General features: G+C 39.9%; 3 protein-coding genes across 3 annotated transcripts; 1 reads left to right on the top strand and 2 right to left on the bottom strand.

Moving 5' to 3' along the window:
• Window positions 1-1,688: 1,688 nt before the first annotated feature.
• dhrs12la (dehydrogenase/reductase 12-like a) lies at window positions 1,689-10,433 on the bottom strand. The gene is made up of 10 exons (XM_056238574.1): window positions 10,318-10,433; window positions 7,834-7,967; window positions 7,670-7,752; window positions 7,250-7,345; window positions 6,548-6,629; window positions 6,393-6,454; window positions 6,218-6,322; window positions 5,459-5,549; window positions 4,437-4,574; window positions 1,689-2,527 (listed from the first exon to the last, which is right to left on the bottom strand). Exons 1-10 carry the CDS (start codon window positions 10,371-10,373, stop codon window positions 2,412-2,414), a joined length of 963 nt encoding a protein of 320 aa, XP_056094549.1. The 5' UTR covers window positions 10,374-10,433; the 3' UTR covers window positions 1,689-2,411.
• Window positions 10,434-11,615: 1,182 nt separating this feature from the next.
• Window positions 11,616-17,016, top strand: ap1s3a (adaptor related protein complex 1 subunit sigma 3a). The gene is made up of 5 exons (XM_056238575.1): window positions 11,616-11,720; window positions 14,146-14,324; window positions 15,615-15,723; window positions 15,828-15,965; window positions 16,602-17,016. Exons 1-5 carry the CDS (start codon window positions 11,718-11,720, stop codon window positions 16,635-16,637), a joined length of 465 nt encoding a protein of 154 aa, XP_056094550.1. The 5' UTR covers window positions 11,616-11,717; the 3' UTR covers window positions 16,638-17,016.
• Window positions 17,017-22,841: 5,825 nt separating this feature from the next.
• Window positions 22,842-25,038, bottom strand: scg2a (secretogranin II a). Its single transcript, XM_056238599.1, has one exon. The coding sequence runs from the start codon at window positions 24,997-24,999 to the stop codon at window positions 23,182-23,184; it is 1,818 nt and encodes a 605-aa protein (XP_056094574.1). The 5' UTR covers window positions 25,000-25,038; the 3' UTR covers window positions 22,842-23,181.
• Window positions 25,039-25,753: the final 715 nt, after the last annotated feature.

Here is a 25,753-nt window from a genome sequence, read left to right as displayed (position 1 = left end):
GAATAGATATGCAAATGAGATCTGAGAGACGTGAGATTTCTAGCATTTCAGTCCCTGATACAAAGCTACTTGGAATATATAAATAAAAAAATTGTGTTCCACTGAAGTAAGAAAATAATACAGATTTGAAACGGCGTGAGTAAATGATGGCATAATTGTCATTTTTGCGTGCACTATTTCTTTAAGGATTGGGCTTCAGACTCGAGCTGTGCCACTGGAAGCAGCTTTTAGAGGATTTAAAGTTACATACAGCTCACTAATGTAACACTGGCCAATGCGAAGATAGAACTATAACCTGTTTACAAACATTATAACTGACCAGCGCTGTGTCTGGCTTAACGTTACTTTCGATACCTTGACTCATCGCGTCTGGAGTTTCCCTCAGTCGTTATCTAGGTCGTTCATTGTCTTGACGAGTTCTCTGTTCCTTGCACTGAATTGCACAGTCTGTGTGCGTTCATGATCTGTGGGTACAAGCGGCGTTTGTGCGAGAGTTTGCATTAAATGGCTGATTTGTGCCTTTGTAAAGCGCTTGCTTCACACCGCTCGTTTTGATTTGGCCTACGTGACATCCCGCGCTTTGTAAATAATCTAATTCCCATTCATAAACTTATTTTCCTAATATTTGCTTTGTGTAAAATCCAAGATGAGACAGAATGAAGAGACAAAAAGCAGATTTTGTGTTTTGTATGACATTTTTGTGTCATTTGATTGGATAGATGTAATTTCTCATCTCATCTTTCATTTTCATTTAATATCGTTCTTAAAGGGATAGTTCACCTAAAAATTAAATGTCTATCATCATTTACTCACCCTCAAGTTGTTCCAAAACTGTATGAATTTTTCTTCTGCTGAACACAAAAGAAGATATTTTGAAGAATGTTGGTAACCAGACGGTTGATGAGTCCCATTAACTTCCATAGTATTTTTTTTCCCATAGAAGTCAATGGGGTCCATCAACTGGTTAACTAACCATATTCTTCAAAATATCTTCAAAATTAGACAGAAATTCATACAAGTTTGGAACAACTTGAGGGTGAGTAGGCTAAATGATGACAGAAATATTTTTTTTTGGGTGGATCTCTTTAACATCTATTTTACTGAAACTGACACTTTCAGAGTCACACCGTATTGCAGAGATCACAGTTCAGTTTAACCACCATGTAAAATTGAAAAACTTGTTTTCTTTATCTTCAGACATTGAAACCACTGTACATTTCACCACGCTTCTAATGCTCGAACTCTAAACCTGTAAATAACTCTAAATGACTTTGAGACCTGTTTTTCTATGTTCTTTTTTCTAAGACTTGCTTTACTTCAGTAGTACTTAAGTATTATTCTCTCTATGTGTACAAAGTTGAGCTTCTGTGCTGGAACGCTCGAACATCTGTATTTTTCATACGAAAATCTCTTGCCGCTAATATGAATACTGACACAAGTCTTAATGCTGACTGGTAGTTTCTGCCCATTCAGAGATTGAACGAAATATTACAATAAAGTTCTAAGCTGTATCTCACATGCAAGGTATATATAGTTTTTCCTAGTCATTTGAATTGCATGTTTAAAATTGTTTATTTTTTATTTGTACGTTTCTTGGGTGAATCCTCCTGAACTCCTAAAAGTGATGGAAAAGACATGAGATGGGATGAAAAAAATAATATGCATTCGCTTTCCCACATACACCATCACACCTTCAGAGATATTTATTAATGTTGGATGAAAACGTGTGAAATTACAGTCATGTCATAATTAAATGGTTATTAACACAGTCTATATATGTAGGAATGTAATCATACATTATTGTCAGAACAAATAATAATAAAAAAACTACACATCACTTCCTCATTCTCTGGAACATCTGGTGACACACTCAAACCAAAGAAACGTCCAATCACAGGCCCCCAAAAGCAGGAAATGTCCTTTCCCACAGTTCCCTGTGCTTCACCACGTGATTGGCCGTGAGTGAGTGATTGACAGCTAGGGTGACTCCGGTCAGAACGGGTTCCCACCTGATTGACCTGATTTGTTGGAGTCACCGACACAGTGAGAGTGAGAACGCACTGCGATTGGCTGAGATTGATCACATGGTGTCAGAACAAAGCTGTCGGAAAAGAACGAATCCTGCGTCTGCCGTGACCAATGATAGGAGAGAATTGAAATGTACGAGGAAGCAGAACAGGAAGAAACAGGAAGTAGTCATTGTGGTAAAAGACTTAAACGTATTTAAGCATTTATTGAGCATAACAGTCTTTCAGAGCTCAGGAGGACATTTTAATCTACAGCTAAAAGTTATGGTGAGGTACTGTAAGTACATTCACACTGCTTTTACGAGTGAGAATAATGTGTCTAAACAGTTAACGATGTTAGTGTCCTACATTTATTTGTGTTGCAGTTGTTAAATGCGAGTGTATTTAGTGAGGCTGGAAGCCCTTGGCCAGATCCTCCATGACGCTCATGAATTTCTGATCTTCCAGCTGTGAACTGTGTGTCCAGGCCAAGGGAAGATGAGCCGACACCATCTGCCGATCTAATGCATGTAAAAACACACACAAACAAACACATAAGGATGTTAAAAACATGCAGTCTGGAGAAAAGACTCCTATTGGCTGAAGAATCAATATGCACATTGAGTTGAGAGAATGATTGTGAGAATTCCATTCAGAAGTTGTTAAATTATGATAATCCTCTCTAAATATATCATCCTGAAGCAAGATCCACCGACCGAGGAAGTCGTCATTACCATGGAAATGCCACAGAAGTGAGTGTTTGCAGAAGCTCCAGTCGCTAGGTAACTTTATATGACTATGTACCATAAATAAATGACTTCAGAAATATAGTGGTGCACCAATCTGGTTTTGCAATGGTTCATTCGTATTGGTCAATCAAACCTAAATTAAGATTCTCTATTTCAGTGTCAGTGTTTCTGAACTCCCTGAAACGCCTCCATTGTAGTCTTGAGTTTCTTCCGGAAACGAACACGTCACAATATTCCTCATTTAAATAATTCATACGCAAAATAAATGGGCGGAGCCTGGTTGAGTTAGTTAGTAGTGTGTTGAAACTCGAGGTAAGGGGCGGGACATTTCCCAAACACACTCTAAGCGCTTGACCAATCACAACACACTGATCCAGCCGACCAATCAGAGCACAGTGTGCTTTTCAGAAGGAGGGGCTTCATAGAGACAGGAACTAAACAGAGCGTTACTGACAGACTGGGGAGAGAGGAGCTGCAACTATGGAGAATATGGGAAAATAATGAACATTCAAGCTTGAAAACCTGTTCTAGTAGAGCCCAAAAACAAAATCAAGACTTTATGAAAAGGCATAATATGGCCTCTTTAATTTTGAGCCTATCAACTATAGTGTCTTGTATTAAAAGACTGAGCAGTGCTGGAGTAACTCTTGGTTTCCCTGTTTCCAAAGGTCATAAGGTCGTCTTGAGTCACTCCGGTCGTGTCTGGTACAGAAGCTCTGCCCACTACAGCTGCACTGGAGATCCGCCAACTCGCTTTCCCTTTCTTCATCTCTCTCCCTCCCTCCTTCTCCTTTCATTCTCTCGTTCACTTTCATTGTCCAGTCTTCCTTTGTATTCTCTTCGTCTTCTCTGTACCACTCCTGCTTTTCTTGCTTTCATCAACGTCTTTCATCCATTCTTTGTCTCCTGAAAGGCTCGCTTGTTTTATATTGAAACAGACGGATGCCTTATTGGAGGAGACGGAGAGAAAGACGGCAGCTCGGTTTCACTGTACACTGGCCGCGATGTTGTGCACCATGAAGGAATAAACTCAAAACTGATCCCAATAGAGTTTTAGCACTAATACATACAGCAATACTCTAATAAGTATAAAGATACACAAAATGCACAAATATTGAGTAAAATATTAATGTTTATAATTACACAGAACTTAATTTCAGTTCTGGTGAAAATATGGTAACACTTTATTTTACATGATGTTACAATAGTAATTTCTATAAATTGTGCATTATTACATGCCACTAAACCAAACCTAATCCTAAACCTATAGTAAGTACATGTAGTGAATTATTATTACTCGGTGCATAAATCTATAATTACAGTGCAACACTGAAACTTTAAAATAAAGTGTAACTATGTTGCCTTAATATAACTTATAAGTACAATAAACTGAGCGATTTAATTCCTAAAAATATCTATTCAAAAGGCGATTAATCAAATTTAAAATGCAATATTTAGAATATTATTTTTTTTCCTTTAGCAACCTGTTAATGCCAAACTCTATTGCAATCAGTTGTGTCTCCCATGTGCTTCACATTAGTAGTGCTGTTTGTGTGGCTCGTGGAGATTTATGAGATTTAGTTTGCAGTTAGCATGCTGCCTATGTAGGCCTCAAGGTGGCTGACTAGGTTTTGAAACACAGCCAGTGTGTGTGTGTGTGTGTGTGTGTGTGATTGCTCACCCTGAAAAAACCCCCCGCTGGCACTCTTGACGGCCGCCTCGGACACAGCGAGCCACACGACCGTATCGGCCCCTTGCTCCGGTGTCCGCAAGCGCTCCTTCATAGAGCTGTGGAAATCAGGCATCGCGTTCGCTATGGCTAAAGAACAAGAGGCGAGAACAAATCCATTAGACGTCTTCAAATCGGTCTGAATAAATACATATTTACATGTGTGCGTTTAGCAGGAGCTTATATCCAAAGCCACTCAGAATGTATTCATTGTAAATAACATCTATTGTTTTTTTGTTCAACATCAAGCTTTCAGGTTAAAATGTATGTCATTAAAACGAATGTGTGATGGAAACTGCATGCTTTAGGTGCTCTATTTATTATAAACAATTGCAGTTTACTTCATATTTAAAGTCACCATGAAATCAAAATTGACCATTCCCCCCCTAAATTCATGTGTCTCATAAACTTTAATCAGAATAACTTCCCCTCCCTCTCACAGCGACATCTCTTCTCTGATGATGTGTTTACTGGCGTGAGGGCGGGGCAACCTGTCAATCACATGAGATCGACCAATAGCAAACCGCAACCATACAATCAAGCCCCGCCCTACATTTGTTCTTGTTCGAGAAGCCGTTTCACTCAGATAAATGTCACAATATGGAAGACTACTGACTATTGAAAAAGACACTTGCAACTTCCGTTTCATGCCGACTTTAAAGTCTATCAAACATGTTTGCAAATCTTTATTTTTCAGTGTGCACTGCTATGCAAAGTTCCCTTCATCGATGACAGCTACCATTGCAACAACACTGATGCATCACGTGCAAATGCAATGTTTGCTCAGCAGGTCAAAGTTTAGAAAATGCTGTTTAATTTTTAGTATCTTCAGACTGAACTGCTGAATTATGCAACTTCCGTTTCATGCCAACTTTAAGCAAAAATATTCCATGTAGTCTCTGGAAACTGCGTCTGTAATCATACATGCACAGTTCCGTCATTTAAATTTATGATCATTGTGCGTTTGCAATTACTTGGCGTGTCGACCCATCCGGGGTGCATTACAGAGAAGTGGATGTTGGGATGAGCTTTAGCAAACTGCTCCGTCATCACCACCTGCTGCCTCTGAAACACAACCAATGAAGAAAATACTGAAGTCACGTCTGAATCAGCTACTAAATCAGAGAAACAGAAAAGTCACGGATCATTTTTACAATAATTTTACCAACATAACCTTTTTTAAAGAATTGAATATGAATTATACTAATCAAAAATACTTTAAAGGGGACCTATTATGCCTCTTTTCACAAGATGTGATATAAGTCTCTGGTTTCCCCAGAATGTGTCTGTGAAGTTTCAGCTCAAAATACCCCACAGATCATTCATTAAAGCTTGTCAAATTTGCCCGTGTTTGGGTGTGAGCAAAAACAGCATTTTTACGTGTGTCCCTTTAAATGCAAATGAGCCGCTGCTCCCCGCCCCCTTTTCAGAAAAGGGCGGAGCCTTTACAGCTCATGCTTTGGATGGAGAGACTTTTAGAATTTATTAGTTTCTGATTTTTATGAGTGGGTGGATTTTTACCATTACAGACTGCTTATTTACACACACTGTGGACACATCCTTGTTCAAACACCTTATAAAAGTGAATTTTGCATAATAGGTTCCCTTTAAGTAGTACAGTAATCAAACAATGAGCTCAATAACATAAAAGAATAAACTAGCAAATGGCATCATAACAAATAGTGTTTCTGTATATGGACACAAGCTTTACTTTTGACTGTGTATGTATATACCTTGTTCTGTGCGTACACCATAGTGCCGTCATATCTGCCCCTCTGAGACTGCAGGTTTCCGGTTCGCAGTTTCTGCACCAGCATCCCACCGGATGAAACTGTTATCTGGAAGAGAGGAGAGAGATGGTGACCCGTCTGAGCCCTGTCTCCCGCTCGCAGTCTCTGGTTTACTCACCACTCTGGGGTCAGGGCTCTTCTCCAGCAGAGGAATGAGGCTCTTGATGAGGATGTACACGGCTGAACAACACAACACAGCACAGGGGTCAGGTGAAAACAGTCGGGTAAGCTGTTAGACGTATTATAAAGGAAAGATCTGTCAGAGATCTTTACCTAGAGTGTTGCTGGCGAAGCTTTTCTCCAAATCCTCTCCATTCACCTCCCTCTTAGTCATCATACAGCCGGCGTTATTGATCTGTCACAATCAAATCAATCAACCAATCAAACGGCTGGTAATGTTATTCAAAATATTATATTTACACCACCATTCAAAAAGTTTGTGGTTGGTAACAGTTATAAAATACAGTAATATTGTGAAATATTGTTACAATTTAAAATAGCTGTTTTCTATTTGAATACATTTTAAAATCAAAGCTGGATTTTCAGCATCATTACTCCAGTCTTCAGTGTCACATGATCCTTCAGAAATCACTCTAATATGATGAAGAAACATTTCTGATTATTATCAATGTTGAAAACAGTTGTGCTGCTTCATATTTTTGTGGAAACTATGATTTTACAGGATTCTTCTATGAATATAAAGTTCAAAAGAAGAGAATTGATTTGAAATAGAAATCTTTTGTAACATTATAAATGTCTTTACTGTCACTTCTGATCAATTTATTTCAATCATTTTTCAAGCAATTCAAAACCATGAAGAGTCTCAGCTGAAGGAAATAATCCATTATTTATTTGGCTTTAATATATCGGCCAAATTATGTTATTGCATATATCTTCAAAAATGACTGACCCCAAACTTTTGACCCTATAGTGTATATGCAATTGTTAAAGCAGAGTGATGAGAGATTGCCTCACCAGGACGTTGAGAGTTTTGTACTTTTTCTTAAAGGACTCCGCAAACTCCCACACCTTTTTGGTCTCAGTCAGATCCAAAAGATGCACATAGATTTCCTGCAACCAGACACAGAGGCCAAAAGTCATGCCTTTTATAAAAACATCTCGCATTACAAACAGATCTAGAGATGTCAATCTGTTTCCAGACAGCGTGTAGATAAATAAGAGGGTCATTTTAATGATTCACTGAGTTTGTGTCCAAATGCTAAATTGTTTATTTACACACTATTACATTATTCTTCATAATGCAGATTATATAAATCACTTGCTCAAAAAGGCACGTTGGTGGAAGCTTCTAGGTTTTGATTCTACAGCCTTCTGTGTCCTTCAACTACTAAACCACAACCTAAAAACCCCAGTCATTCAAATACAAACTCATACTTTGTTTCCAGACTCTTTGACGATCTCCGCTCTGGCTTCTTCCGCCTTGTCCTTGTTCCTGCAGACCATGTGGATTGTACCACCTTAAAGAAAAAGATGGTCAATAGGTTACACTCCGGGCCCCAAGAAAAGTAACTAAAACTGCTGTTTTTCCCAACACGCACCTTTCTTGGCGATGGCCATGGCGGTTGCTTTCCCGATTCCACTGTTCGCTCCAGTGATCATGAAGGACCGGCCTGCCATCGACACCTCCAGGTCTTTCTCAACAAAGTTTTTAGATACCGACAGAAACGCCCCCCTGAGACACACATTTAATTAGTCTTGAAATGTGACGGGGTAACCGGTGCACCCTCAGAAACACTGCTAGATCACTTCAGTTAACTAATTAGTTCATGCTTTGAACACACTTTTTTAAAGGGGACCTGTTATGCCCTTTTACAAAGTCTTGATTTCATTTTTGGGCTCTACTAGAATAAGTTTTCTTGTTTGAAAGTTCAAAAACACATAATTTTCTCATATTCTCTATTGTTGCAGCTCCTCTCTTCCCAGTCTGTCAGTAACGCTCTGTTTAGTTCCTGTCTCTGTGAAGCCCCTCCTTCTGAAAAGCACACTGTGCTCTGATTGGTCGGCTGGATGATCAGTGTGTTGTGATTGGTCAAACGTTTTAAGCGTGTTTGTGAAAAGCCACGCCCTTATCATAACCACGAATTTCAAATATCTTGAATCCAAGTGCCTTAAACTTAATTTTTTTCTAAGAACATTTCTGTCATTTTAGATAGTTCTCATCATGCTTACGTATGTTTGGTTTTAGTTAGTTATTTGCTGCGTTCATGCCATGTCATAATTACCATAATTTTGAGATGACAACACATGACTTTCTACTCTGAGTTGAATTTTGCGTTTCTACAGGCAACAATACCAATGCCTAAATTAATCTGCAGGGGTCAGGTGGTACAAGTAGGCGCTCAAGTTGTAATTACAAGCTCTACAAGGACCAGGATGTGAACGCATTTTACAAGTTGAAATCTTGTAATGACGGTTATTATGACATGCCGTGAACGCACCCTAAAAATAACTGTGGCTCCACCTCAGGATTACAACTACGACTCGGGGCCCGTAATCGCCGAACGATGTCAACGGCCATTTCTGGGATATTTTGGCTTTATTTTTCTACAGTGGAAGGAAGTGGACACACGTCATCCATCTTTTTTCTATTTATAGTCTATGGTTTCAACACACTACTAACTAACTCAACAAGGCCCCGCCCCTTTATTTTGTATATCCTGTGGGCGGTAATTTTTTAAATGAGGAATATTGTGACGTGTTCGTTCCCGGAAGAAACTCAAGACTACAACGGAGGCGTTTCAGGGAGTTCAGAAACACTGACCCTGATATAGAGAATAACTCCCGCTGTTAAGACTTTGCACACTTTGTTATAGTGCTCAAACAGCAACATTACACACTACAGAAAGATAAACATGTAAAAAGGCATAATAGGACCCCTTTAAGGTGGAGCACATGGCAATGGGAGAACAATCTTAAAGCAGAGCTTCTCAACTGTACGTGGTGATTTCGATTTAATTTTGTACGATAAAAAAAATGAGGTTCTGTATTTGTTTGCATCCTAATGTCCTGAAGCGAAACCAGTTGAGAAGCATTAAGCAGTGTCCTAATGTGCCGCCTTGCGTCATGGCTTAGCTAATGAGAGCTAGTATCAGTGCGTCCTCTGATAGCACCGCTCCTGGTATCAGCATCTCAAAGACTGGCTTTGTCCACGCGTGCCAGGCCAGAAGAGGGATGAAGAGGAGCGAGGAGGTGGCGGGGGCAAACAAGCTTTTCTCAGTAAATGCGTGCACTGTTAAGGGTGATGTGTGTCTCATTATGGGACGTGAGAGGTCGACCCGGGTAACAAAGTATCAGGAGGAAAAAACAGATGCAGAGGCCATTGAAAGACTATAAACTATAATCATTTGTAAAACGAAAAGCAACATGTGTCTATGTGTTGACCTTGAGCTCGCAGAATGTGTTAAAGAAATTGTTGTAAGAGTGCATCATATTTTTGGTCCACCATATACTGACTAAAAAAATGTTTCTAGATGTTAGAAAATTAACATTCATAAAAGCTAATGTTTTAATTACAGCATTTACATAATTTAACGTGGGAGTAAAAGTCCAGGTAGGCCTGCAGACAAAATGCTGGACGTTTTTAATCTTAAATGTCGAAATATTTAGATGAATTGAAATTCAAAATTTAAGGTTTCTAACCTTAAATATGAATTGAAATTCATCAAAATATTTGGACATGTTGTTTGTTATACTTTTGGTTGTATATAATCTTTAATCAAACTCATACTAATGAGGACAAATGTATAAATACAGAATTCATAGTAAAAATTGCATTAAATAAATTCTATTAAAATACTTAAGAGAGATAAACAGTTGTAGAATGACTGAAATCTGACCCAATATTTAACATTTATTATATTTAACATTTTAATTATAAAATGTAAAATATCATGGTAAATTTTATCATTTATAATCATTTTATATTATATTATATATATTATATTATTAGATGTGCATCCATGAAGCATTATGTTTGTTAGTGTTGTTATAAAGTGTTATTTTTGAAGCAGTGCAGCTCTTACTTGGTGAATTCGGTGAGTCCTTTGAGGAACCATGCTGAGTTCCGGTACAGAGACATTCTCACGCCCGCGCTGTCGCTCTGGTCGCCCGCTGTGCGCGTGGAGGCTCCCGGTGCTTTTAACCGGCCCCGGGGTCACATGAGTGCACGTAGAGGCCCACGCCACTCACTCACCGGGGCTCCGAGACACGGCCTGCCCTCTACCGGTGATGAACGACACAACACGCTTCAGACTGTCAGATGGTTAAAAGCAATTCATCTGTGCCTGCTGTATGTGGACAGTTTGATAGATCCAGTAGCTGCCTGAATGAATAGCTACAGATAAATAAAACCGTATATTTAATGACAATATCACAATATTATTAATAATAGTCGTTCGATTTAAATTAAAGACTATTATTAATAATAATTGTATATATGAAAAAAATACTGCAATCAATTACCGGCGTTCAAAGCGCTTTCAGGCCTTTGCGCATGCGCTAAAATATAGCCTATTACAAGACCATTTCCAACCATTTCAGCTAATTTACCATTGACCTCTAATTTTCACCGTTATAACTGTTATTACGGCACATATTTCCAGATCTCCATAAAATATTGCATCTTTGTGGCCTGAATGTTTTTAGGTAAACTGTCTCGCCCATATTTTAAATGACCCTGTTATAGCCATCCGAATACTGACGTTTAATCCGAATCTGTTTTAATAATTATTGGTCTAGGAGTCGGACTAGTTCCCAAAAAATATTAGTATTATTTTAAAATATTCTCAAATATTTCATGAAAGATTTGATTGACAGCAGTGGTAGCCAACTTGAGGCAAATTTGTTCAGACTGAGATCTAACATATCAATAACGTGTGTGTCATTGTGTGCGCGCGTGTGTGTGTGAGAGAGAGTGAGTTAGAAAAACAAAGATCGTAACGTTATTATTAAGCCTGTAGCCTATATAGACCTAAATGAAAATAATAAGCACAGAATGTTCTCTGATAAATTTAAAATATAGGCAATAAAACACATAGCGTTGCTGCTGCTTTGTTTATAATGTTTAGATTATATTGTTTTTGTTTGGCTAGAAGAACACATGAGGTTACACAGGTAGATCGTTATTATCAAATCGCATTTTAAAACATCTCTGGGGAATTGACTGAAGTGTAAAGAATGTCCTCGCTACACCTGACCAGGTAAAAGCAGCAGGTGGGAATCAGACACAGACGCGCGCAGATCTCAGCCCCGCCCCCTTCTGCCCGTGCGCCGCCTGTGATTGGTGCACACCTGTGCACGAGCACAAACACAGAAACACACACCGGGGCGAGGTGAGAGAGTCGCGGGGACGCGGCCGTAACAGAGAGACATGAACCCGCGCTGCAAACCACACAGGGTCGACCAGGACTTCTGAAGCCTCAGGATGGTGAGGTCACGATGTGCAATTGCTGATCATCATTTATTGTCTTGTTATTAATGTTGCTGTCATTTTCTTGCATTAGCATCACAAACAGATCAAACTATCAGATAAGAGTCAGAGTGTCAGGCCGCGGTCAGATAGTGCTTTGTATCTCGCTTCTGTAGAGCTGTTTGTCTGGGAGCTTTTGTTGTGTTTTACTGCACACAAACACTGTTCTTTGGCTGATAAGAGGGACATTTGTATTTCCTTTTTGTACCAAGAAGACAAAGGTGCATTTGTTGCCTTTATCCCTCTTTTCTTGGTTTGCAGTTTCTCATTGCTCACCACCCAGAGAGAAGTGCATGTACACAGTGTGTGTGTGTGTGTGTGTGTGTATGTAAACTATACTTCATTCTCAGGACGTTATTAAAGGTGAAATGATTCATATAGTGTATTTTTAGTCTGAAAAGCAGTTTTATTTATTATTCCATTGCATGCATGTGGCATTAGCGTACAGTGCAGTGAAGGGATCAACTTTAGCGGTACAGTTTCCTGAGAATCAAACCCATGACCTTGGCACTGGTGTATTAGTGTCCTGCTCAACCTTCTTTTTCACGTGCTTGTTATTTATCAGTATCAAGTTTTTAGTTTATAAAGATGTAACACACACACACAAACTTTTATGTTAGATGTGATTAATCGCAATTAATCGATTTGACAGCACTAATTATCATTTATTGTAATTATAAATTAAATTAACTGGTCACCATTTCAGTTCTTCACACTTTTTAACAACCTTTTTGCCTTTTCAAATGGTCATATATATATATATATATATATATATATATATATATATATATATATATATATATATATGAAATGATTAGTAAAAAAACAATTACCGGTACTAATAATTATTGTATAATTACAATGTATATATTGTATTCTTCCATGGCAAGAAATTGTAATAGTAATTTTTAATAAATAAATACATAATAATTTATTTATTAAAAATTTCTATTACAAATTCTTTCCATGGAAGATTACAATATACATTGTAATTATACAATAATTATTTGTAATTGTCTTTTTACTAATCATTTCATATATATATATATATATATATATATATATATCTCACATCATATATTTGTAAATTTCTGTCCCGTCACAAAATAAATTTTAATGATAAAAAATATTACAAAATGCCTCCTCAGATGTAGGGAACATTTTTTTGGTCCCCATGAGGAAAACAGCTTATAAATCTTACTATATTATGTTTTTTGAAAATGTAAGAATGCAGAAAGTGTGTGACGGGTAGGTTTAGGGGTCGGGTTAGTGTGTGTGTGTGTGTGTGTGTGTGTGATGGGTAGGTTTAGGGGTCGGGTTAGTGTGTGTGATGGGTAGGTTTAGGGGTCGGGTTAGTGTGTGTGTGACGGGTAGGTTTAGGGGTCGGGTTAGTGTGTGTGACGGGTAGGTTTAGGGGTAGAGTTAGTGTGTGTGTGTGTGAGACGGGTAGGTTTAGGGGTCAAGTTAGTGTGTGTGTGTGTGTGAGAGACGGGTAGGTTTAGGGGTCGGGTTAGTGTGTGTGTGTGTGTGTGTGTGTGTGTGTGTGTGTGTGTGTGTGTGTGTGTGATGGGTAGGTTTAGGGGTCGGGTTAGTGTGTGTGTGTGTGTGTGTGTGTGTGTGTGTGTGTGTGTGTGATGGGTAGGTTTAGGGGTCGGGTTAGTGTGTGTGTGACGGGTAGGTTTAGGGGTAGAGTTAGTGTGTGTGTGTGTGTGTGTGTGAGACGGGTAGGTTTAGGGGTCAGGTTAGTGTGTGTGTGTGTGTGTGTGTGTGTGTGTGTGTGTGTGTGTGTGTGTGTGTGTGTGTGTGTTAGAGACGGGTAGGTTTAGGGGTCGGGTTAGTGTGTGTGTTTGTGTGTGTGTGTGACGGGTAGGTTTAGGGGTAGAGTTAGTGTAAGGGGAGAGAATATATAGTTTGTACAGTATAAAAATCATTATGTCTATGGAGAGTCCCCATAAAACATGGAAACCCAACACGTGGGTGTGTGTGTGTGTGTGTGTGTGTGTTAACAGGGATGCAGGCTCTTGGCAACAGCCTTAAAATGTCAAACACAGATTCCCACTGGGGTCTCAGCAAGGAGTCTTACGCTCAATGCTTTTCTATGCTGCCGGAAAGGTGTGTGTGTGTGTGTGTGTGTCAGCACAGATTACCCTAATTATTACTCCTAGTAATACATTAACTGTGATAGTCCTGCGTTATTTGACATTCTGACCATGACAAAGCATGTGGTACTTAACCTATACAGTAGGTGTGTGTGTGTGTGTGTGTGTGTTTTGTGCCGTATTCAGGTCAATACGTCACGTTGTAGTCTATCACATTTTCAAAAGCAGCTTAATGAAGCTTTCAGACATTTTCCTGGAGAAATGAATGTGTGTGTTGGCTGTAGATGCGCTTTCTGCTGCTGTTCAGCCGTCAGGGGAAGCTGCGACTGCAGAAATGGTTCACGGCTCTCGGCGATCGGGACAAGAAGAAGATCATACGGGACGTCACACAAATGGTGCTGGCTCGACCCCCGAAGGCCTGCAACTTCCTGCAGTGGAGGGATCTGAAGATCGTCTACAGGAGGTCAGAGGTCACCTTCTTATCTCATGTTCTTTCTTCGTCATTACAATGCTTTCTGTAACTTTCCAACTCGGTCGCTCTCTCTCTCCCGTAGAATAATCGAACACAACCTTTGAGCCCAGTTAATGATCAGCCATCAAGCCCTAAAGCGCCGCGCTGCGTTTACAGGCAAATAGAGTTTCAGATCTTTGCACATGATTAAGGTTTAGTATCTGCTATTCAGTCTGAAGAAACTAACATGAAACATCCAGTAAATGAGTAAACATGATGCATCAGTGTCGTTTCAGTTCTGCTTTACTACATAAAGGGAACTTTGCATAGTAAAAGTATAGACACTGAACAATAAATTATATAAATCCGAGTGAAACGGCTTCTCAAACAAGGAAATTGGTAGGGCGGGGCTTGATTTTGCCCTTGAGGAATTGATTAGATGTTGTGGTTTGCTATTGGTCGAGCTCGTTTGAGTGACAGGTTGCCCCGCCCTCGCGCCAATAAACGTCATCAGAGACGAGAAGTCGCTGCAAAGGAAGGGAAGTCATTTTGGTTAAATATTACGAGGCACATGAATTAAAAAAAATAATAACGCACACATACAGGTGAAACTCGAAAAATTAGAATATTGTGCAAAAGTTCATTTATTTCAGTTATTCAACTTAAAAGGTGAAACTAAAATATTATATAGACTCATTACATGCAAAGTGAGATATTCCAAGCCTTTATTTGTTATAATTTTGATGATTATGGCTTACAGCTATGAAAGCCTCTTGTGGTTTTCATAAGCTGTAAGCCATAATCATCAAAATTATAACAAATAAAGGCTTGAAATATCTCACTTCGCATGTAATGAGTCTATATAATATTTTAGTTTCACCTTTTAAGTTGAATTACTGAAATACATTTTTGTATGATATTCTAATTTTTCGAGTTTCACCAGTAAATAATTTATAATAATTACTGCAATATTTCATAAAGGAACCAGAATTGTCAATTTTGATTTCATGGTGACTTTAAGTTCATATGGTGCCATACAAGAGCCTTTACTCGAAAAGGTTCCTTCGAAAACAAAACTCAAAAAACCCTATTCAGGCAAATATGGTTCCAGAATAAAAGTATTCAGCCAAATATGGTTCTTGAGAATAAAAGTGGAAAATGTGTATTTTTAGGAAAGTACTGACGAACCAGCCTATGATTGTGTGTTGTTGTATGTAAAAACATTGCAGTCACCTCTGTGAAACCCAATGACCTTGCAGTCAGCTTGTGTTGTGTGAGCTTCTCGTGACCTCTGACCCGCAGGTATGCGAGCCTGTATTTCTGCTGTGGTTTGGAAGAAGAGGACAACGAGCTGCTCACACTGGAGCTTCTGCACAGATACGTCGAGCTGCTGGATCAGTACTTTGGCAATGTAAGGTTTGGGTCATGTACACTAGCGCCTGTTTTCTGAATCTTGAAATTAGGGTTTTGGTGAATATATATATATTTTTTTATATATATGTTTGTGTGTTGCAGGTGTGTGAATTAGACCTCATTTTTAACTTTGAAAAGGCTTACTTTATCCTGGATGAGTTTGTCATTGGTGGAGAGGTGCAGGAAACATCTAAAGCGTCTGTGGCCAAATCAATGGAGGAGGCAGATTCTCTTCAGGAGGTGAAACACACACACACACAGACAGACACACACACACACACACACACACACACGCAAACACCAGACACACACACACACGCAAACACCAGACACACACACACACACACACACAGACACAGACATGCACGCACACACACACACACACAGACATACAAAAACACACAGACATGCACAAACACACACACTCACACGCAGACATAAACACAAACTCACACACACACACAAACTTACACACACTCTCGCACACACACACACACACACACACTCGCACACACACAAAAACTCATTCACACACACGCAGACACAAATAGACACACAGACGTGCACGCACACACACACACACACACGCACGCCACACACACACGCGCGCCGCACACACACAGACACATGCTCATACACACACACCCACAAAAACTCATTCACAGACACACGCACACACCAGACACACGCTCTCACACACACACACTTTTTGATGAGATTCATCACATTTTCACAGATGTTGTTACAAAACCTGATCTTGTCTGCTTGACCAAATAAGTTATTACAGATGAGTATCATAATAACAGCATGAATGAATTCATGAATTCTTACAAGTGATAATTAAGAGACATCGTGTGTTGTGTTTATTTTTGACAGACGATGGAGGAGTATTTAAACAAACCCACATACTGAAGGATCTTCAGATAATCACAGCCATCACCTCAGTCTTCAGACACAATAACAAGAACTTCATATGCTGAATGTGTTTAATTATGTTGCCATTCCGACACTGAAACAGCAACACTTTGCCTTACTCAGACTTTTGAGATAGTGACAATACTATTATTAAATGATAGGATTTATTATGAAATTCGGCACACTGTTTTTGGCTGTAGACAATCAGAAAGGGAGAGAGGCACTCATGTACATTAGCGCTCAAAAGTTTGGGGTCAGTAAGATTTTTTAAAAGTAATTAATACTTTTATTCAGCAAGGATGCATTAAATTGATCTAAGATTACATTTATAATGTTACTAAAGATTTCTGTTTTAAATAAATGCCTGTCTATTGAACTTTCTATACATCAAAGAATCCTGAAAATGTGTCATAAATCATATTAGAGTGATTTCTGAAGGATCATGTGACACTGAAGACTGGAGTAATTATGCTGAATATACAGCTTTGGTTCACAGGAATAAATTACATTTTAAAATATTTTCAAACAGAAAACTGTTTTTATGTTGTATAACATATGTTGTAATAATATTACGGTTTTACTGAATTTTTGACAAAATAAATGCAGCCTTGGTGAGCATAAGAGTCTTTAAAAACATTAGAAAATCTGAACCGACCCCATATCTTTTAACCACTTGACTACACTGTGAAATGAACCCTCAGGTTTCTTCTTAGTTTGAGGTAAATTAGATTTTTTATTTTTCTCTGCGGGCTGACAATCAGTCAATAACCTTCAGACAGATCTTAGATTTTCTTGTTTTGAACTGAAAGATTTTTTTTTATTATGCTTAATCTAAAAAAATAAGTTTTGCATGGACTGCCCAAGCTTTGATAATAAATATTAAAATGCTTTTTTAATAAAAATGTGTGTGTTTTTTTTATTAATGTAGGCTAAATTGTAGTTAAATAAATACATTAGGGGTAACTAACGGTGAGGAAATTTGCACATGGTAGGCTATAGAAACCTACTGCCACAATAGCGATATAATATCGTATTGAAATCACTTTTGAATTCTCGCTCGAATTCGCGATCACGGTTCAGGCCGCACATTTTACAAGATAAGGCTATTTGGCAATGACGCTCGCCCTGTCAATCATCTCTCCATACTCTAGTCACGTGATAAATGAAATCTGACTCCTGCTGCGACTCTTGGTGCTTCAGTCCTCCTGAGATGTTCGTATTTACGAGGTGGGAAGTCGTGTTTACTCGTCGGATTAAGATGGCGGTGTACCTTCTCTTAATTGACTACACAAAATACAGCAAGGTTTGTAAATCTATTCTTCTAGTAAATGGACAACAAAGAATGTGCATCAGGTGTGTTTTGCTTTTTATGTTTTTAATGAATTTATGAAGCAACTGTCAACTTTGTCGTTAGCCTACATATTATATAGTTATATTGCATGCAGTTGGTACAGATCCATCCTCAACTAACAACTAGAGTAAATGAAGACTGTTCTTACATCCAACAACAAAACACCCCAAGACCCTTTAGAAGACATTCTTGTCTACATCCATAGACAGTAAAAGAAATGGACAGAGCGATCTCATTGGAACTCAGTTGAGACAGTTGAAGCCCACTTTTAGCGATTTTTGAGAACTTCCGTTCCTGACGCGCAGACTCAGACCGACTCAAACTAAGCTTGATGGTGAGCAACCTGTCTGACAGACGTTAATCTTCTAGTAGCTGTGCGTGAAAACGGCCAACGTTAATCTTGCAGAGACGGGGAACTTGAGCAAAGAGTTCTTTGGCGTGAGTGAGCAGGAGTAAGAATTCCGTTGCTTTTATGGACTCATTATCAATGGGCTTCTCCCTTGACGGGACGTCCCCCCGATTGCCTGCGAGCTTCTCCTCCTGTCTGTACGGTAACTTCTGTACAGCGCGACAGAGAGTCGAGTGGTTATGACGCAATCGTTAGCCTATTTTTACTAAATCTGTTTCTACGGGGCCATAGTGTAACATAGAAGGTAATGGAGCCCTTTATACATTGTCGTGTTTCTTTAGAAATAAATAATGGACAAATGGAGTCTTTAAACGCCTCAGATGTAAAGTTATTCGCTGTCAAAGTGACGCAAAAATGAATGGGAGTCAATGGAAATGCTAACGCAAGTGAAGTTCTGCTACAACATGGCGGCACCCGTCCGGCTTCAACTTCCGGTCGATGGATTACCCCCTTGTCTACATCTGCCCCAGCGTCGAAACAATGTTGGACGGTGTTTAGCTCACTCAGGGCGGGGCTATGCTAAAACTGCAGTGTCAGTTAACAGTCGTGGGCGGGGCTTTAATATGCAAAAGGACGTCACATTGCCCTGAATCTGAGAACGGCTTGTTCTGAGACAATGCTTATGATTTATGGGGATTTAAAAAAAAGCACTGGGTGAATTTTTTATCATTATAGGGTGGTTGTGTACGCACTGCCAACACACATTTATGTTCAAACGCCATGTAAAAGTGAATTTTGCATTTTGCGATGCTTCTCATTGTGAAAATCCTGATCTTCCCACTCGTATTAACGACATTGTGGTGGCGCTTAGGGATGCAACGATTACAGATTTTGTAAGTACGATTATTGTCTGAGAAATAATCACGATTTAACGATTATCACGATTATTATGCATCAATTAATTTCACAACACTACTAATGTATAATATCACATGAACACTCAACACTAGATTGTAATGTGTTATTTATTGCTGCCACAACACAGTACACAATTATAAAATGACAAATAATAATCAATCTCTTCCTTTGGAATTAAAGAGAAGTGCTTTGTAAACATCCAGCATTTTTCTTTTAAAAATAACAAATTAAGTCAAAGGCTGCAGGGCTGCAGCTAGGGCTCTCTATTGAATTAAATGCAAGCTAAATATTAGGCCTATGTATTTCTTTTAAAAGAAAACAAATATAGTCCAAATGTTATCCACCAATTAGGGGTGTAACGGTACATGTATTCGTATTGAACCGTTTCGGTTCGAGGCTTCCGGTTCGGTACGCATACAAACCGAACGATTCCTTGGACCATTTTTCTTGCCGACAAAATTCGCGCTGGCGCGATCACCACAACGTTGCGCAACATCAAATGGCAAACGTAATGAAAGCGGAACGAAACTGCGCTACTCATTATATTGTGCTTCACGGATCGTTTGACCAGCAACATCTGTGCAGCGCGAGCCGATCTCGATCAAGTCACACTGTTACAACACAGCGCTAAGAGATCCAGTAAAGAAAACATTTGAATTCGCCACTGAACATCGCTGCGAGATCTAGTGAGAAGCATTCACATTTCTCCGTTAATAACCGTAGATCTCTATTAGATCAAACAGCGCTGACGTGGAAACCAGGAGAAACATTGTGCCATGAATGAACTAGTAATACTTTACGTCCACAGACCAGCAACATTCACCATGGATTTAATATAGTAACCAACTGTAACCAGTTTGGCTGGAATAGTGAACTGCTTTCAAGTACTTCACACATCTTTTTCCAGCTCTTCAAAACTCAAATAATATATAAATAAATAAATATATATTTAAATGTTATTTTTAATGTGATGACCAAAACATGATTTGTTCATCCTTCAAAGATGACCCCCATTTATAAACCTGAAAGTTTCAAGATGTAGGAAAACTCAGTTAGGCCTATTTAAAAATATTTTTTCTTTTAACAAATAAGAAATTTCTCTGGCATTTCTTTCTTTTTGCTGTATCGAAAACGTACCGAACCGTGACTTTAAAACCGAGGTACGTACCGAACCGTGATTTTTGTGTACCGTTACACCCTACCACCAATATTATTGTACTTATTTTAATACTCTTTTTTAATTATTAATCCAAATTTTGCATGTGCCTTTAGGAAATCATCTATTATAATCTCATTATTTTGGTTTGTTTGTTTGAAGTTTGAGTACAAATTATAGAAAGAAACTGAGAACATCTCTCATGCAGTGTTATTAATAACTGAAATGCAGTTGGTAGTCGTCTACACGGCCCTGATCTTATGTTAGTGTTTTGCACCGGGCATATTAAAACTACAAAGCCTAACATTTACTCAACACAGACAGGAGAAAGCAATAGGATATTAAGTTAAATGTTCACTGACTGAAACTCTTGAGAGCACGTCATATTCTGTTTTCCACAGACTTGCGTAACCAAAACATTCCGCTGTTTTGTTGTTGTTGTTTTTTTACGTTGCACTGGAAGCTGAAAGTTGCACGCTGCGTCCTCCTTTGTCCAAAGCGCTAGGGCGGTTGCGCTCCGGAGCCGTCTGTCGTTGCTCTGTTAGTTCTTGTCACTTGACCCACGGTGCGCTTGCGGCATTCTGAAAAGTTGAGATGTTTTTATCTCGATGCAGCGCGGACGCGCTTGGAAAAAACGAGCGCGTCGCTTCCATTATGAGCGCGCATACCGTGCGCCTACATTTGAAATGAACTTGAGCGCGCAAAAGACGCGATCTGTGAACAGGCCCCAAGGCGTTTTTTCGGTGGAAATAGAGCGTTGCTGCTTAGTCCCTCAGTGGTTGACGAGCACGGCACTTTAAGCTGGCGCACCGCTGGTGTAACTTTGTTTTCGTTTTGTGTTAGGTGCAAAAGTTCCGTTCATACCTGTCAAGTTTTGGATTTGAAAATAAGGGAAATTTTCCGGCGCCCACTGCGAGCAGTCCCACCACCCCAACCAAGCTCCAGTATCCCTTACATTTTAAGACAGGTGTTATAGCCTAAATGAAAAAACACACACACACACACATATAAATATATGTGTGTGTGTGTGTTTCATTTAGGCTATAACACCTGTCTTAATAGGCCTATGTATGGTAACATTATAGGGTATTCAGAGCATTTATTTAAAGGCTTATTTGCATATTTTCTGTTCATTTAACATTGCTTGTCTTTACATTTACATTTTATTTTCATTCCACACATTATTTTCATTTCATATTGCTTTTCTTTCACAGTTTTTCTTTTCATTTGCAGTTTTTCTTTTCATTTCACATAACCTTTCTTTACTCTTTTAGTGAGTTATTGAACAAATTTGTTGCAGACTTTAACTGTTTTGGAAGGAGTGTATTTGTGGGCTGGGCCAGAGTGGTTAATTTTACATGAGAGTAGAGCAAACAGTTCTGGAACGTCATCCTATTCTCTGTAACAATCTTTCGTACCATGCTAAAACACCCTTTCTCGTGCTGACATACATCATTCCTTCCCCGTGTGAGATGCTAAAGTCGCAGTTAACTTACAAAACGCGTGACTGTCCCCCACCCTGCTCCTCTTCAGAAAAGTAAATTCGCTATCCCATTGATCGCGGTATTTAGTACATGAGGGTTTTGGTTTTTTGGCAGGAGTACCTTGCTCTGTCATAGCGTCCATCATCCGTCTCTGTTTTTGTTTGTTTTTTTGTTAAAGGTTAAAATACGGGAGATTTACGGGAAAATCCTAATACGGGAGGACGGCGGGAAAGAAGGGTTAAATACGGGACTTTCCCGGCCAAAACGGGATACTTGACAGGTATGGTTCCGTTCCGTGCAGAACACTCGGTGTAGCATAGTCTTTACGATTAATTAACCGTGACGTTTTAAAGCGCGGTTAAAGGTGCTCTAAGCGATGTCATGTGTTTTTTAGGCCAAAACATTTTTTGTCACATACAGCAAACATCTCCTCACTATCCGCTGGCTGCCTGTCCCCTGAACACACTGTAAAGAAACGCGATCTCTGTAGACAGCCCATGCTTCACAAACAGCACCAAAAACAAACTGCAGCGACCCGCTCCCCAAAACATAACAAACTGTTCCAGCCAATGACCGACAAGAATGGTTTGGGGGTGTGGTTTGGGGGGTTAGTGTGCGGATGAGGAGGAGGGAGGGTCTAGCTAGCCTCCGTTTTGTTTGACAATAGTTCGAACGTCAACAAGAAGTGACGTCACCCAGGATCGCTTAGAGAACCTTTAATTGTGAAATCCGGTAATCGCTGCATCCCTCGCTCATCATGTGTGTTCAATATTTGTCCAACTGAATTAAATAGTTAATTCATTTCTATAAAATGGTTGCATGTATGCTGAAATAACCTCTAAATGAGTTTTGATTTAAAACAATATTAACGATGATTTCATGTCATGCAAAGGTTGCCAAGGTTGCTCGGCAGTGAGAGACACATTACACAAACAGAGGACCATAGTGTGAACAAATGCTTTATTTACCTCTGCCACATCACACATGACCTCATCACACGCACAAGATACTGACTGAAAAAAAACATAGCTGGCGTCTTTAAGAGGGAGAAAATCTGAGTGTGTTCATATGTTGAAGAGGTAAAGCCGGTGACATTTAACAATGTTCTTGTCACTAACTAAGAAAGAAGTTAATCAGGTTTACTAAAATACTCTTTATTTTGCGCTATACAGAAGACAAATGAGAAAAGCTGGAGCACTACATTGACTAAACGCAGTTAGGGAATATATTTGTTTCAAAATACTTTATTATATGCCAATTTAAACAATGAATATAATGGTTATCTACATTTCAGGGACTGTTTTTTCCTCAGAGTCTGTTTCGTCGGTGTTGTCGCTCTCCGGTTCCAGTAACCTCATGATTTTCATCATTGTGTTGTTATCTAATCCGATGTCTGCGTTCTCGTGCTCCGCCGTTCTTTTTTCTGGCGCGCTTTTATCAAAGTAGTCCTGGACGGCGCGCTCCAGATTTCCATACCGGGGTTGATCCACGTTGCGCAATGGCGTTGGCCGTGCACGTCTCTGTCCCTGTGCGAGCATTTCAGATGCCAGGTAACTGGCCAATTCGTCTTCCTCGCCAGCGGTGTTGTCGTAATCATCCTTGCTGGTTTCCCTCTCGTAATAACGTGGCGCGTTGGGTTGCGTTGGTCGTTTGTTGTTTTGCTGTGCTGCATTAACCAACTCAAGGATGCTCAGGATGTCCTGGGCGACGCTGTTCCTCTCCGATGTCTCGAGCGGCGAAACTCGATGAGGTGCTGTGGAGAAAGTCTTGTGTGTGTTGTGAGTGGTTGCGTAGGGTGTACGTGACTGTCCCAATAAATCCTTCTGCCTTTCGTTTTGAAGAAGGTCAAGGACTTCCTTTGGTGGGATCCGAAGCTGCTGTGAGAGTTTGATTATCTGGGACAAAGACTCGGGGATTGTGTTGTGCATCGGCTTAATTTCCCTCTCCTCCTCCTCCTCCTCATCTTCGTCTTCATCCACATCTTTTTTCTCCATCTCTCGGTTGCTTTCTTGCTCGCTCCTGCTGGCCTCTTGTCTTTTCTGCTGCTCCTGCTCTTTCTTTTCAAGGACTTGGAGAAGATAGTAGTCCAGAAGCTTTGCGATGTCCTCAGGGTCCTCCTCTTTTCCTGTCCTTTTCCAGCTGGATTGGTTTGATCTTTTGACATCATCTTCGTCTTCCTCCTGGTCATCATCCTCAAGGTCACGATTAAAACCATGCCTCTCTCTTTCTTCTTCTTCAGTCTCTATTTGCTCCTCCAGAGGTTCCCATTCGTCTGTTCCCATGATGTCCTCCAAGGCCATCTTCCTCTGCCTGTACAAGTCATTATCATCATCATCATCATCCTCCTCATCATCTTCACCATCATCTCGTTTGCTGTTGACCTTAGATGTGGAGATCCCACTCAGTTCCTCAAACACAGACTGAAGGGTCGCCAGTTTCTGGGGTGTGTACTGTTCTTCCGCATTCTCATTGGTCCGTTTGAGCGGCTGTTCCTGATCCTCCGGATCCTCAAGCATAATTGGATACTGCCTGTGTCGTCTCCGGCTTTCTTGATTGGACCATGAGGTCCTCCCATAGTTCTCAGCTGGCGTTTCGACCTCTAGTTGTTGTTTTGGCCTTGGAAAGGGGTGGATGGTGTATTGAGGTTGAGTTGCAATGACCTTCTTGGGCATCTTGTGTTCCTCAGTTTGTTGTAGTGTCTTAAGCACAGCTTGAAGCAACTCTTGAGTGTTGTCTCTTTCTTCCTCTCTCTCCTCCATGCCTCTATCCATCCGGCCTGGCGCTGCCAGTTGTAGCATGGATCGGATGCTCTCCATGTCATCCTCTTCTTCTTCTGGTTGACGATCGTCGGTAAAGGGATCAGGTGGGGGGGATCTCTGGCTGAGGCTTTGGATGTATCGGAGAGCTCTGAGCATCTCAGCACTCGGAGGAGGGCGGATCTGGGACGCAGGTCCATAAGTGACGGGTTCACTTCCACTGAGGCGATGCTCTCTTAGTGTGGCTCCTTGAACTCCAAAAACGAGAGAGAGGAAAAGAGGCAGAAGGAGGAGCGAGGGGAGGACGAACACCCCTGTTGAACAGCATCTAGATGATGACGACATGTTTTACCTGAGAGCGGGAGGGAGGGAAAGATGAGAGATGGTGAGTCAGACAGTTATTCCATGAAAAAAAGATAAATGCTTTCCTTAGGGCAGAACCCTTTTCAAAAGGCACTAAAACGGACAATTTAGGTACTAATATGTACCTTTAAGGTATGCACTCTTTAGTGGTAAATAAGGTACAAAGGGTGTATGTTTAGAAAAGATACCACACCAGATACTACTTTTTTTGTTTTGTTCTGAGAGAGTATCAGCACATGCACAAACACATATGCACTAACAATTTCATACACATAAATTGTTCAGTCTTCATCCCCATTCATGTCATTCCAAACCTGTCTCGGTGTCAATACAATGAAAGTCAATGTTTTTCACTTTCAGTGTACAGACAAAATCAGTTAATTTGTGTTTCACAGAGAAAAGAAAGTAAGTTATACAGGTTTGGAAAGATATGAGGGTGAGTAAATGATGACAGAATGTAATTCGGATGAGCTATTCCTTTATCTCGTTACAAAGATCTACCATTGATGAGTTATTGCAGTCTTGTTTACATTGTTAAATTGACCATCACGGTCTCCACTCGGTCTCGCTCTGTTTGAATCTCTCTCTCTCTCTCTCTCTCTCTCTCTCTCTCTCTCTCTCTCTCTCTCTCTCTCTCTCTCTCTCTCTCTCTCTCTCTCTCTCTCTCTCTCTCTCTCTCTCTCTCTCTCTCTCTCTCTCTCTCGTGTATCTGTTGAAAGCCTGTTGATGAGTGTTT

Source organism: Rhinichthys klamathensis, unplaced genomic scaffold, assembly GCF_029890125.1.
Source record: "Rhinichthys klamathensis goyatoka isolate OS25496 unplaced genomic scaffold, OSU_Roscu_1.1 h1tg000527l_1, whole genome shotgun sequence".
Classification (NCBI taxonomy): Eukaryota; Metazoa; Chordata; class Actinopteri; order Cypriniformes; family Leuciscidae; genus Rhinichthys; species Rhinichthys klamathensis.
This window is presented reverse-complemented; position numbering and strand designations above follow the sequence as displayed.

Bases quoted from the DNA above. Each gene is read 5' to 3' on its own strand.
- scg2a (XM_056238599.1), bottom strand. From the start codon at position 24,999: ATGTCGTCATCATCTAGATGCTGTTCAACAGGGGTGTTCGTCCTCCCC.
- dhrs12la (XM_056238574.1), bottom strand. From the start codon at position 10,373: ATGTCTCTGTACCGGAACTCAGCATGGTTCCTCAAAGGACTCACCGAA. The intron at 6,455-6,547 runs GTAAAGATCTCT...TGTGTTGTTCAG, and splicing joins CTTCGCCAGCAACACTCTAG to CCGTGTACATCCTCATCAAG. The intron at 6,323-6,392 runs GTGAGTAAACCA...CCTCTCTTCCAG, and splicing joins AGAGCCCTGACCCCAGAGTG to ATAACAGTTTCATCCGGTGG.
- ap1s3a (XM_056238575.1), top strand. The intron at 14,325-15,614 runs GTCAGAGGTCAC...TCTGACCCGCAG, and splicing joins CTGAAGATCGTCTACAGGAG to GTATGCGAGCCTGTATTTCT. The intron at 15,724-15,827 runs GTAAGGTTTGGG...TGTGTGTTGCAG, and splicing joins TGGATCAGTACTTTGGCAAT to GTGTGTGAATTAGACCTCAT.